Below are 13,988 nucleotides of genomic sequence, written 5' to 3'. Positions count from 1 at the left end.
CAATACATGAAACTTTATCAAAGACTTTTGAAAATCCTTACAATTTATGTATTTGTCGTCTACCTGCTTACAGATCCCCTCTGAGAACTTTACCTAGTTATTCTCAGAGGGAGCTCTATCTAACAATTAATAGGATCTGCTTCTTTATATGTGCACCAAATCTGTATGAACTTCACTCAATTTTACAAGCCTGCCAAATTCAGAAGCATAATTTACTAGCCTTCACATCCAGGGTTGCCTTTGGGTGAGAGAATCACTGGAAATTTTCCAGAATTCTCTGACACAGTTAACTATCTACTTGTCTCTTTAGACATGTAGCTAAAAATTCTCATTTCTATCTTTAAGATTCTTTAAAACTCTTGTGTAGTTAGCATACAGGGTGGGGCAAAAGTAGGTTCTACTGTATATAACACATCAAAAGTTATCCTACAAATTTATATTCAATTTGTAAATATCTCTATTTGAGTCAATAACTATGATCTAATTTTAGAGATGAAAAATAGAGAGAAAAAGCTCAGATGCTCCTATAAAAAGACGGCTCTATCTTACCACACCTTCTACATTCTGTCTTACCACAATCTTTCTTTTTCATGTCTAAGGATAATACACGATGTTCATCAAGTAATGCAATGATGTGTTAGTTTCCTTTCTCTTTGTTTGTGTTTTCCTTATTATAATAGTAATACATGGCCATTGTAGACCATTTGAAAAACAGAGAAAACTACATATTAGAACATAAAAATCACTTTAACTCTTTCCAATATTTTACATACAAATACATTCATATATATGTGTCTATCTTATATGCAGTACAAAAGGTTTCATAACTAGCATACTTTCCCCTTAATATTTTATCATGACAATCTTCACTGTTTTAAAAAAACTTCAAGAACACAATCTCAATGTAGCTATATCATAATTTACCTAACTTATTCTTCACTACTCTTTGAAAGACACTTGTGTACAGGCATCTTATCTTCACTTCCGATCGTTTCTTCAGGATGGCTCCTCCTAAGTAGAATTAATATACCAAAAGGTTCACCCTTCTAAAGACCCTTAATACAAACGGCAAATAGCCCTCCAGAAGTACACCAACCTAGTTGGCCACCTGCGCTCATTTCATATTGCAGGTATTTTTAAGCCCCTCTTACGGCTTTAGAAGCCTTTCCAGGGTGCTCTTGGAGTGAATTTCCATCCACTTAATTTCTTGATCAGAATCTGACTTCCACAAATTTATAGGGTTTATTCTTTTTTCACTCAAATTTCTACTTAAAATACTATTTTAAAAACAAAATCCATAAGCTTATTGACCTTAGTCTTCTAAGCTTTTAAGCTCTGTTTCACCCCAGTTACTAATGACAGAGCGTTCTTTCACAAGGAAAAAGAAACCACTACAAATAAAATACATGCACATTAATAATATGAATAATGCACATGATACAAACCACCATCCTTGTTATTTAATAACTGACCATTTCATTAGAACTGTCTGTAGACACACTCGGTAAGTCTTTTAAAAGACCATCAATAGGCCACAATTTAAAGTCTTAGAGTAATGAAAGCTATGACATTCTATCTGACTTTGTAAATCTTACATATATTTAATTTGAATAAAATACTTTCCAAAAGCTAAATCATATTTACTCTATACATAGAGTAACACAAATTACTCGTAAATTTTCACTTTTCCTTTTCTGAATATATCCCTCAATGAGTATTCAATATCTATTAATAATACTAATGAAAAGGTACCAATAAGGCACCTTAGGAAAGAAAAATATGTTGGTTAGGCTGTAATTAAAGGGAAAACTACTTATAAAAATGTGTTCAATTTTTAAGGCTAGTTCCATTTTATTAAAAAGCAGAATGCTACTACCAAGTATAACAACTATCTCATTAACATCCTCCTTTGCTCAAACTTTCATTTCTCAGATTACTTTTCCTGTAATGATTCAAATAAATTTTTTATTTTAACACTTAGCCTTAACCTGTGGGATATGAATAAAATGTAAAATGTGTTAAAGCATTTATAAAATGCTAAAATGTATTTTATTATTATCAAATAGTTTTCCTGAAGATTTAAATTGTTTCATTCTTAAAATTACTTTTCAAAATATGTGGTATCTTTCAGTCTTTGTACATTTATTAAACAAATGTTCACTGAGTGCTTGCTCTGACTACCATGAACAGAAACCTCCTGAAGAGCAGGGGCCACATGTTTATACTCCCAGCACCTGGCAGAGTCTTGTAGAAATGGCTATGTACTAAACACTAGGGCTGCAAAGATGAGCAAGACACAGTTCTTGCCTTAAGAAGCTCACATACAGCTACTGAATAACAGTCACTGAATAACAACCATTTTACTACCTGTCTTCACAGAGGAACACCTCCATTTTCAAAATGAAAGATACCATCCAGCCCTGGCTGGTGTGGCTCAGTGGACTGAGCACTGGCCTGCAAACCGAAAGATAACATCCAAAGGGGAGGCTAACCAAAAAAAAGAAAAAAGAAAAGAAAAGAAAAGAAAAGAAAAGAAAAGAAAAGAAAAGAAAAGAAAAGAAAAGAAAAGAAAAGAAAAAAGAAAAAAGAAAAAAGTGTTTCTAAGGTAACTTACTTGCTAACTTCTTTATACTGGGCTATCTCCTCAATATAAAGAAGGTCATGCAACCGTGACTGATAGTTGGTCTTGGTCAGTGATTTGTCTAAAACAGACTGGGTAAATAGCTGGTCAGCAGAGAGAGGAATTTGGTATCTGATAAGAAGGCTCTTCTCCAAATCAGTAGTTTCATTAGGTTCAAAATCTATAATAGTCTTAGAAGAAGAATCCCAGCGCTTAGCTGTGGTTATTAGCTGTTGTTTTGCATGCAACAGGTATTCAAGATCTAGGTAGAAACAGAAAACACATTTATAAAAGAACACAACATTAAAATTCTCAAATAATGCATTGTACATTTTGGTAAGAGCATTTTATATGCTAAAGCTAAAATTCTTAAAAACAGAACAATATAAAAACCCCTTTGACAGAGTATTGTCCCCATGTCAGAAATACTTTTTATGTAGCTTAACAAAGTAACAAAGTGGAATCCATATAAAAAACATCTTTTTTTACATCAGGCTAGGACATACCAGAAATCATTATTAACAGTTCAAAAATATGGATTTAACATTTAGAACTTAATTCTCAATCAAGAGAAATCTGATCTGCAGAAAAAAGATACAATTAATTCCTCATAAGACAAAAATCTATCAGGTGACAGTCACTTTTCTCCTCCTCCTACTAATACCTGTCCCATTACAGAAAGAGAGGAGCAGAAAATTGTGAAAGGTTAGATCTTTTCTTGTGTGGCAAAGCACAGTGAAACTGAAAGTCAACTTAAAACAAGCAAAACTTTTTTAGAAAATATTCATGGAAAACACTGCTAATTCCACATCAAAATGCAATATGATGTACCATTCAAATGCCATTAAAAAAAAAAAAAAAGCCAGTTTAGCCTCCATTGAATTATATTGTAAGTAGGACACACTGTCAAAATGAATGACTGTTCAAGTCTGACGTCTCTGGGAAAAAATGTAGAATACCAGCCCAGGGTGGAAGATGTCGGAACGTAAATTCTGCGCACTGGGCAGCCCCACGCTGCCTGCAGTGCGTACTACATTTTTGTTGGTGGAACACACACAGATCTATGAATATGAAACTTAAACAAAAGGAAAAAAAGTTGCTTCACTGTCTAATCAGGCCAAGATCCAGTTTTCACATAATGTAATTGAAAAGATGATTTCACATCTCAAGTTAAAATTTAAAGAAAAAATAAAGTTTAAACAGAAATCAGTTAGCTTCCAAAGTACAAAGACAAGTGATCCTGTGCTATCTTTGAAATGAGAGCATAAATGCACAATAGGCATGTTTTGCTCTATGTTTTTGCTACATTAAATGTTAAATATAAATTATAAACATATAGCCATCCACCAAAAGAAATTTCTCAATATTAGAAAACAGCTTATCCTAATATCTTAAGAAAGATTAAGATGTAAAGGCCTTAATTTAAAGGTAAAAATGAAGTAACAAGAAAAAAAAGTAGTTGCCCTAGTTTCTAACCTTTGCTCCTTGAAAAGGTATTTTTATTACATGCCAATTTCATCATTTCTCAATGGCAACATAAATATAACTACAATCATCAAGCTCTAAAGATGGTCTGCTCATTAAAATTTTGCATTTTTAAAATACTCTTGATGAGACAATGATGGTCTGTTTTTGCAATAGCTTCGCAAGTATAGCTGACCCTGAACAAAGGTTTGAATGGTATAGATCCACTTACACACAGATTTTTTTTTCAATAAATACTATAAATTTATCTTCTCTTCTTCATGATTTTCCTAACATTTTCTTTCCTCTAGCTTACTTTAAGAATACAGTATATAATATACAAAATATATATTTCATATATATATAAATAACATGCCCTTAATTTACCAACTACTTTGGCAGCTGGAGATAATTTTTAAGTCATAAGACATACTAAATTTTAATGTTAGTGTTAATATACACTGCTAGACTCAAAGTAGAGAAATGTATAATATCAAATTTCCAAACTTAAATATAAGAATTCATTTTCAACATGTAGCTTTCAGGTATTCAAAGCAGAATTCCAAATCAATTTGGCCAAGCAAAAATTTTCCATCAACCAAAGTTGTGGTTATAAAGTATTATAATGCAATTTGTTTTCTAAGCAAGGGGAAAAGTCATTAACTTCCTCCTTTTGTAAGTTAATTTTGAGAGGCACATCTTCAGTCCAAAAACATTTTTTAGAATCTGAATGGCACCAACAAGGGAAAAAATTGAACAAAACTAAGTTAAAGTTATACATGTTTCCCAAACAGTTTGCAGGATTGCCAAATTCATTCATGACCTGCAAAAACAAAAAGGTCTGAAAGCTTTGTATAAAAAATAAAAATACCTGTGGTGTTTTTTCCCAATTTAAACCTGAACTACCTAAAGTAAGTAGGCTTTTTAGTTCAATAACGAATAATAAATTACAAATGTCTGCTATGTAACTTGATTTTATTTCAAGGATAATATACTAATGTAACTAGGTTCCATGATCAAATCAGTCTGACAGACATTGAGCCTTTAATTACTGAGTTGCACTGTGAATCTCTAAGAGGTAAATAAGGCATGCACCATTTCCAAAATGTGTCTGAACATGTAACACTTTATTATTAATGTGTATAACACCTATTAATTTCTATGGAACACAGTTGTAGAAACATTGAGCTAATAGATGATCCACCATGGTCCAAAGAGAAATACATATTCCCAGCAGAAATTTAAGGATAAAAGTTTAAACAATCAAGTAGAAGAAGTGATAAAGATATTTCCTATTCAAATTCTAGTTTCACACCATCACCACATTTTGTGTGTGTTTGTGTATAAACCAAATTATATGTGAAATAATTCATAATGTTATCAAAACTATATGGAAACATGATAACGCGCCAGACCTAACTTAATTCCCCTATTCCCACGTGCATTAGGCCAACTTGTACATGGAATAACACTTTTCTCCTAATTCCAGGCCAACAAAGATCAAATAATGAACTGGCTGAGGCTGGAGGTGGAATGAGCCAGATTGTCGGTTATACTGTCACCAATTTAACAAAGAAGTTCTCTTGTTCTCATTGCTCTCATGTCTCTGAATGATATCCACACAAATATTCCACGAAAATACAAAAATGGGAAGCTCATATTTTACATTTTCATTATTTCAGAATGTTTTATAAAGTTGTGCTTTCACATAAACAATCTTTCGCCCTCAATTTTTTTGCTCACGATCACTCTAACAGTCAGAAAACACTAACTAGTACTAAGATAAGTACAGGAAACAAATATTGTTTATATCCTACTTTCATTCCTCCAAAATTCTGTTGGGACTCTGGACACGGTCACACTGAAACAAATATAGTTGCACAATACAAAATTTAAGGACTTAACAAAAACATCAAGATATTTAATGACATCGATTTTTAGAGCATAGAAATATCTGACATAGAATTAAAAATTAGCACAACAGGTCAGGTAATTTAAGTAATGAGAAAGTAACCAACCAAATGTCATCTAGCTTGCCTAAACCTAGATTTAAGTTTTCCTTTTATAATGTTAAAATCTCATATCATAAAATATATTTTGCACATTTTCTATTGTTCTCTTGTAGTATTTATTTTTCCTCTGTCCTTGAAAAGCAAATTTCACTATGTAAAACTGTTTTAACATATCCAAATTAGTTCAAGAAAATGCTTAACTTTTTTCAATTATTTTCTATAATGTAACTACATAAAAGTAAAACCTTGTTTAAAAAAATAAGCAAATATATTAAACTGCAAAGAGGTCACTTAATATAAGACATAGAGTATTATAAAAAAGGAGCAGGGCACAGTATTGGTTCCAAATGGGGGGTTATCCTTGTCTACATTAATTCCCTCTACCATATCTGAATGAAATATAAAATGTATTATGTTTTCAAACTGGTCTATTAGAAACATCAGAAATGAGACTCTTGTCAGGCATTTTGGACAACTTCTCTTCCATTCCCTATATTGCACTGTGGCCTTAATGACTTGGTTCTTCATCTCTGCTTTTTAGCCCCTCTGCTAGCACTAGACTCAGTCCTAATTTAAAAAAAAAAAAAAAAAAATTCCTCCTCCTCTCTCCCTCCTTTCTTCATTCTGTTTGTAAGCCAGAAATTATCCTAATCATGGCTAATGATAAAAATAATAGCTACAATTTACTAAATGCCTGCTACGTGCCAGATATTATGCAAGGTTTATTTCTAGTTCTCACAACAATTCTCTGAGGTAGATATTACTAGCCCCATTTACAGATGTTTCCACATGAAGCTCAGAGATGTTAAGTACTCTGCCCATGGTCACAAAAGTAATAAAGAGAAAATCAGGTTGCAAATCCAATTCTACTTGACTATGAAGTCTGTTCACTACTCTTTTTTCCCAACTAGAAAAGTAGAACATATCTGAGGAAAAGTAGCCAAATAACATCTCTCAGGTCAATGAGGGTGCCCTAAAATCCTCTTCATTACTATTTTCTCTTATTATCTCTTACTATCATCTATTTTAACAGTATCATTTGCTCTTTTTTATTGCACACATTTAACATTTTATATTATTAAATAGCCTTCTATTGACTAGTACAGATTCTTGACTGCACACGTTATTTTTATGGGGTATGAGTCATGAGTTATAATCCATCAATCTAAAAGCAAACTTTTAAAACAAAACCCACATGTAAGCCAAAACATCTTTTCAGAGTTTTATTTGAGGAGGGGATGCATATTGGTCTCTCTTTATGATTTAAATCTCCTTATGACTAAAAAAGGTTGCTTTCAAGTTGTCTTAAATCATAGTTTCTAAAAGTGACTTAATAGTACAGGAATAGGCAAACCATGGCATGCAAGACAAATCCAGTCTACTGCTGTTTTTGAAAACAAGGTTTTATTGGAACAGTCATGACCATTCACTTACATATTGTCTATGGTTGCTTTGTCACTACAATACAAAGCTGAGTAATTGTGACAGAAATCATCTGCCCTGCAACATAAAGTATTTAGTAACTGGCCCTTTACAGAAAAACAATTATATTGGTAAATATAAACCAAATATTATCATTTTGTCCATTTTCATATCTATTTGGTTATAAGAAATAACATTTTGATTTCAAAGAGTACTAAGATGACAAAAACAATACAACGGAATAAAAACAAGTAAAAGAAGTCAAAGTGAGAAATGAGAGTAAAATGAAGTCTGGGGAATAATATTAGCATACATACAAGAAAGTCATGCATAGTTGTTCAATTTGGACACAAATGTTGCTTTAATCTAACCAGCAGCTCAAGTAAAAAAGGAGAAAGAACCAGTCCCACCTGTATACTATGTTCAAAAAATTAAATCCTAGCACTTGCTCATGAAAAAAAACAACTTTTGGTTCTTATAAAAGGGACAGTGTGGTACAAAGGAAAAAACATCCTCCCCAATGTGGTGACTTATAGTCAATCCAAAAGCAAGTATCATACAGCTCTACCATATGAAATGTTTGCTAAATACGTGGTGTTCATTAAGTAAAATAAAGTACCTATAAATCCAACCAAAAGCCAAAGAAATGTAGGCTAACATGGCCTTTCCTTGTCCCTTTGGATCTTTGCATAAAATTTAGGGATATGCAGCAATACAACAACATACAAGGAAACTCATCATCCTCTACAGGTGCTTACATGCTGAAACAAGGGACTTCTTCCCAAGGACACAGAGAAGATTCTATTAAAAGCTCCTGGGTCTCCTTTATACCAGGGAATGTACAAAACCAACTTACGAAAGCTTATATTTAGGACTTTTCACTCAGAGATAATGCACTAATACCATCGACATTATTTGGACAGTCAGGCAGACATGGAAGTAGATACTGTAGGTGTACTCACAATTACCATTAAAATGATATTCTACCCAAACTAATATTAACAAGGTTCTACTGTGCTAAAATCATCTTACTTTAAAAATGAACTTAGGTGGTAGACCAAAACAGACCTGATCATCTACTCATACAAGTCTGGGGAATCTCAAAATGCGCTTTGCCTGATGACTGTATGAAGAGAAAGTGAACCATTCTAATCCTATTATACAGTAAATGAGTCGATTAACTTGGGATTTTTTTTCTTTATTATGCCCTACCTATCCATGGAACATATAGGGGCCAATACAGATCTTTCAATTTTGCTATGATAGTGCCTTCTAATACACCGTATCAGGGGAAAAAAGTCTAAATATTACCTTCTGTAGAAGCTGCATCAATCATTACTCTTTGCATGAGTACTGGTTCCAATCCAAAGTCGAAAACTATGGTTTGGCGAAAAGTTCCAAATATTTCTGTGTTAAATGCTATCCCGACTTTATACACGTAATGATCTAATCCATTTTGGGCCATCTTTCCTCCTATCCATTCTTGACAGTTTTCTGGGACTTCTTGTGATACCTGGGTAGTACTATCTCCGGCAGATATTGCAATGATACTAAAATGAGGACGATGAGCATCATAAAGCAATGCTACACGATACAGCATTCTTGCAGGCTACAAGGAAGTTAAAATAATTCATTGAGTACAAGGGGGTGAAAAATCCAATTGTAATTGGGCTCTTTAATGAAAATATTTCCATAAGGGACTTTTACTCTCCCATGCCTCTAAGATACTATGTTAAAAATACAAATTGTGTTCATAAGCCATTTAAGAAAAAAAATCAGAACGGTTAAAAAAAATCTGTTGTTAAAATGACATATTTATGATGTCAATTATACCTCAATAAAACTGAAATTTTTTTAAGTGATATATTTATGCTATGTCACTAGCTCCCCTGCTCTTTCTGTGATATGTTCATTCACCTTTCACTGTGGCAAAGGCTATCACCTTGTATGACCACGACCTCCAACTTTCCATACGTACCCTTGGCCTAAAAACGTTTTATCTAGCCTCAAGCAGGAATTCTTTTCACAGACAGGCAGTTACCCCTGAAAGTACTGGATTGGGTTCAAGGCTGAAGCTAAAGTTTCCAGATTTTTCATCCCAATATGCAGATGGTACAGTGGAAGGAACACCACCAAAAAAGTACACAAAGCTTTTCCACTGTATATATTCACAGAAATTTTTACGTTGCTTCATTCTTAAACTTTGAATATTATAACTCAAGATGGGAAGTACTGCCAAATGTCTAATATTAAAACCTCATTATTACAGAATTTATGATTTCATCAAATATAAAAGCAAGTCATCACTGTTTAAAAATCTTAGCACTGACAGATTAAACAATTCCACTTTTAAATAATTATAAGCCATGAACCCCATCCTGTGTTTCAAATTTGGAAGACAACATCTTGAAGACCTCTTTACCAAATAAATAAATAAGCAAGCAAGCATCTAAACATCTACAAAAATTGTATCTCAAAATCTTTAAAAAAAATTGTACCTTTAATGATCAAAATACAGAAGTACACTTTAGCCCAATATAGAAAACCTACATTAAAATGTATTTAGATTAAAACATCCTCAATGGTCTTTTAACACAGAGATTTAAAGGTCCAAAAAAGCTTTAAGAAAACTGGAAAAAATTTACTTTCTTTAAGTAGCACAAAATTCATACCTTACAGGTAAGAGCAAAGGTCCATGTCTGGTGAGACTTTTTGGTGTTGACAGTAACCGTCAAATCAGGATTATGCTCTACTTTTACTCCTTCTATACATTCACTAAGCTGAAAATCAGAGAGCAACCAATGTTACATTTTCATTCCTAAAAGCACATACAAAACTTCTGGCATAGTAAATAAATTTCAACAGTAAGATGTGATGGAACTGTTTACAAAGCAAGATATCTTATACATTAATTTGCAGTTATTTGTATAACAAAACATAATAACGGTAAAATAAGAGACATTAAGAAACTACTCAATAATAAAATGGCAGTAAACACTCCCTGAATGAAAATAAATTAATATAGTGCCTGCAAATCTCCAAAGAAATGGCTTAGTTTACTCTTTATTTAGCAAATTGCTCTACTTTTGCTACTAAAAACACTTTATATCAAGAATCAAGGTCTTTATATAGAGGATAATGAAATAAACCAAAATATAGCACAAAATAAAGTCAAGACTCAAACAAGGTCATTATGTAAAACAAACAAACAAAAAATGCAGTTTATTTTCCTCACCACTTTCTCAGGAGATAATGAATTCATCCACTTTTCTATCAAGGTTTCCATGTAACTGCCTGAGAACTGTTTATTCTCATTTTGCTGTTTCAATTTTATCAACCGTGAAGCATATCTTTTCTGCCATTCTGCTAGTTCTTCCTGGGAATGTGCTGAAGTACACTGGGCACCATACCTACAGATTCCTTGCTCTAAAAATCTAAGTAGAATAGGAAAGACTGTTTTATCATATACTTTGTTGGACCATTTAAAAGATAAACTTTCAGCATTTGCCCTCCAACTCTTCAATAACAAAACTCAATCTCCTGTAAGGCCATATTTATCATACTGTCTTGCACAGAGGAGGAAGAAGAAGTTTAAAGAACATTTACAACATTTCGTCAAAACAGCAACTCCCCACATTCACTGACCTTCTTTTTTGGAATAAGGGGGTGCTAAAGCAGAGCATAATAACCACCCCCACACTCACAAACCCCCACTGAAAAGGTAGATTCCTTCGTGACATAACAACTCTATCAGATGATTCCTCTTAGAGCAAAATTTTTTTACAGCAACACTGACATCAAGTGGATCAGTTCATCAAACACAGGTATACCCTACTTCCCAAAATGATACGACCTAAAAGAAATTTTCCACAAAGAAGTTCACTCTGAAAAAACTTTAATATATTATTAAATTATCACTTTTAAGGCTCCTACTTTTCACCTTTACTCTTTTCTATATTACTATTACCTATATTTCATTGAAAATATTAAGCTGTCTTAATTTGCTTGAAGTTTTTAAATAAAAATAAAAGGTTTGTATTAGAATTACAATAGCTTTAATTCTTCAATAGGTAAATTCAAAACTGTTCAGTTTAAAGGTTACAGAGTTAATGGTCTCTCAGTGTTTATGACTCAGAAAATTCAACTGACAATTCAGTAGTAAAAACAGATAAAAATGCAAGACTGATCATTACTTTGTTTAAGTTTTAAATATCCTGCAAAATTATGGGTCCAGCCAACTTTTAAACAACTGAAGCATAAAATAAAAAAAAAATTTATGATTTAAAAATCAAAATTAAACTATAATTAGCAAAATGGAGATAAGAGTGATACTAGATCATAGGTAGTTTTTCAACTGGTAAAATATGGATAGTAGGAAATACAAAATGAACCACAGCACAATTTAAAGTAACAAATGGCTCACCCTATTTGAAAATGTGAGTGTATATAAAGTTCTTCTTGATGAACATACACAAAGCACTTGAGCTTAAATTATACTATTTATTAAGTTCTCTTATGTTTCACAAAACATGCTTAAAATCATTTATGTTTCTCTTAAGTATGTCTTATGAGCCAAATATTTCTTAGTCTTTCTCTGTTTTCTTTTAGATTATTCTCCTAAAAATTAAAGGTTGGGTATTCTCATTTGGACTATAAATTTTCTTCTATTTCCTTTGCATAACCAGATTACAGTCTACCTCTCCTACAACAGGATGCTTCCAGGATTTTCAGAATTCACTACTTAGTTTATTTCTACTATAAAATCTAATCTGGTGTCTTAGCTATTCAATCATGAAAACTACATATCAAATTTCCCTCATTATCAAAAGCAATCTACAGCAATAAAATTTTATATCTAAAATTCCACTAGTTACTAGCTCTTATAAAAGAACTGAAGAGTTCACCTTTCTAAATCTGACTAATAATTATTTCCATCTTAATACATAATTATTAAATTATGAAAGGTTAGACCTTCAAATATAAATTATTCAGTAAGAATTACATGAATAATAGATTTTTTTAGAAAAGTTATTACAATAATTTAACATTTCTCCATCTATTTTATCTTCTACTGCAGTTTATATGATTTCAATTACAATAAGTTAGGTAAATTTCACATATGCAGGAGTCTAGCAATTAAATTCATCACATTAATCCAACTGGTACTATAAGAGACTTATAAACAAAGTCTTAACAATCTCCATTTATATCATTGTTTTTGTAATTAAAAGAAGGCTCATCAATATGGCTTTTACTTTTATTATTTAATGATAATGACCATTTTTTTATGGCTTCTGTTTCAAATTGAAAATAAACCATTTTACTCAATCATTATGCTTCTTCCTTCACATATTCTCGTCTTTTAAAAAGTGAAGGAAAATTAACTATCCTTTGAATAAAGACATGTCATGGGTTTAAAAAAAATTTCACATTACCTTTTACACAAAGTATATTCCTCGCTGCTTGTGATTCCCCTAGGTGGTGGGCGGAAATGCCAACCATTACAAGATCCTAGAGAGTAATCAGGATATAGTCTTATCATTTGAGGCTTGCTAATAATTCTGATATTTTAATGTGTAAGAAATTCTATAAACCCTCCACACACATCATCCCAGATGATGTAAAAAAAATATGTGCCCCTACCAAAAAAAGTAATCGACCAATCAAGTTAAATTAATCATATGAAACTTAAAAATCACTGAAGAAGCAGTTCCCAAGCAGCTAAATCAAATCTATGACCCTGATTCTATCATAGCAAGGGGTGGGCATATTTCCAGTGCAGTCTCTTTTCTAATAACTATAGGGGTGGGTAGGGAAGGGGGGTTGGCATGCTTGTCATTTCTTAAGTATGAGACGTGTCTCTATTAGCAATACCTCAGGAATGAGAAAATTATGTATCTTGAAAGGAAATCTTGTAGAACAAATTCCAATGCTGCATACTGAGTGAGAAGCAGCCCCACATTACTATCCAGGTTCCTTAGGATCTGTCTGACACGTACACATCATTATATAAAGTAATCCTTTTTTATAATTGAAATAAAAGTCAAAAAGTTGAATTCTGAGGTAGGAGCTGAAAAATAACATTTCTTTAGTTCTGAATACAATGAGTTTTGAGATTCATTTAGATAAAAGATTCCTAATAAGCCAGGGAAAATGAGGCTTAAAAGAGAAAAGACTAGACAGAGTTACAGAGGCTGAGCAGTGGCAAGTTTTCAAGGACCTTAGAGCAATTTTCTGTCCCCTAACAAGTTATTGTGCCTCCCTGCCCACACCAAAAAATAAAGATATTCAGCCAGGTTGAATTTAAAGCTGTGTTTCATCCCTTACTTGCTATGTGACTGGGGACATTCCTGAACCTTAGTAAATAACAGTTTTACCACGTTTCAAAAGGATGGAGAAGGGCTGTAAGAAGTCAGCACACATGTTTGTGAAAGTCACCACAGCAGCGCACAGTACCTAGGGAGCATTCA

At 32.5% G+C, this 13,988-nt stretch overlaps 1 protein-coding gene across 7 annotated transcripts in view; it reads right to left on the bottom strand.

The window, feature by feature from the left end:
* Window positions 1–13,988, bottom strand: part of HELZ (helicase with zinc finger) — a 137,644-nt gene that overhangs the window by 80,339 nt on the left and 43,317 nt on the right. For all 7 annotated transcript variants that reach the window (XM_054573059.1, XM_054573058.1, XM_054573063.1 and 4 more), the window contains 5 exons: window positions 12,954–13,029; window positions 10,754–10,952; window positions 10,191–10,298; window positions 8,830–9,127; window positions 2,615–2,882 (listed from right to left, as the gene is read on the bottom strand). In XM_054573059.1, coding sequence (XP_054429034.1) covers window positions 2,615–2,882; window positions 8,830–9,127; window positions 10,191–10,298; window positions 10,754–10,952; window positions 12,954–13,029 — 949 coding nt within the window. The remainder of the gene's footprint in view (window positions 1–2,614; window positions 2,883–8,829; window positions 9,128–10,190; window positions 10,299–10,753; window positions 10,953–12,953; window positions 13,030–13,988) is intronic.

This window comes from Pteronotus mesoamericanus, unplaced genomic scaffold (genome assembly GCF_021234165.1).
Source record: "Pteronotus mesoamericanus isolate MK-2021 breed Mesoamerican mustached bat unplaced genomic scaffold, CSHL_Meso_final contig_246, whole genome shotgun sequence".
Classification (NCBI taxonomy): Eukaryota; Metazoa; Chordata; class Mammalia; order Chiroptera; family Mormoopidae; genus Pteronotus; species Pteronotus mesoamericanus.
This window is presented reverse-complemented; position numbering and strand designations above follow the sequence as displayed.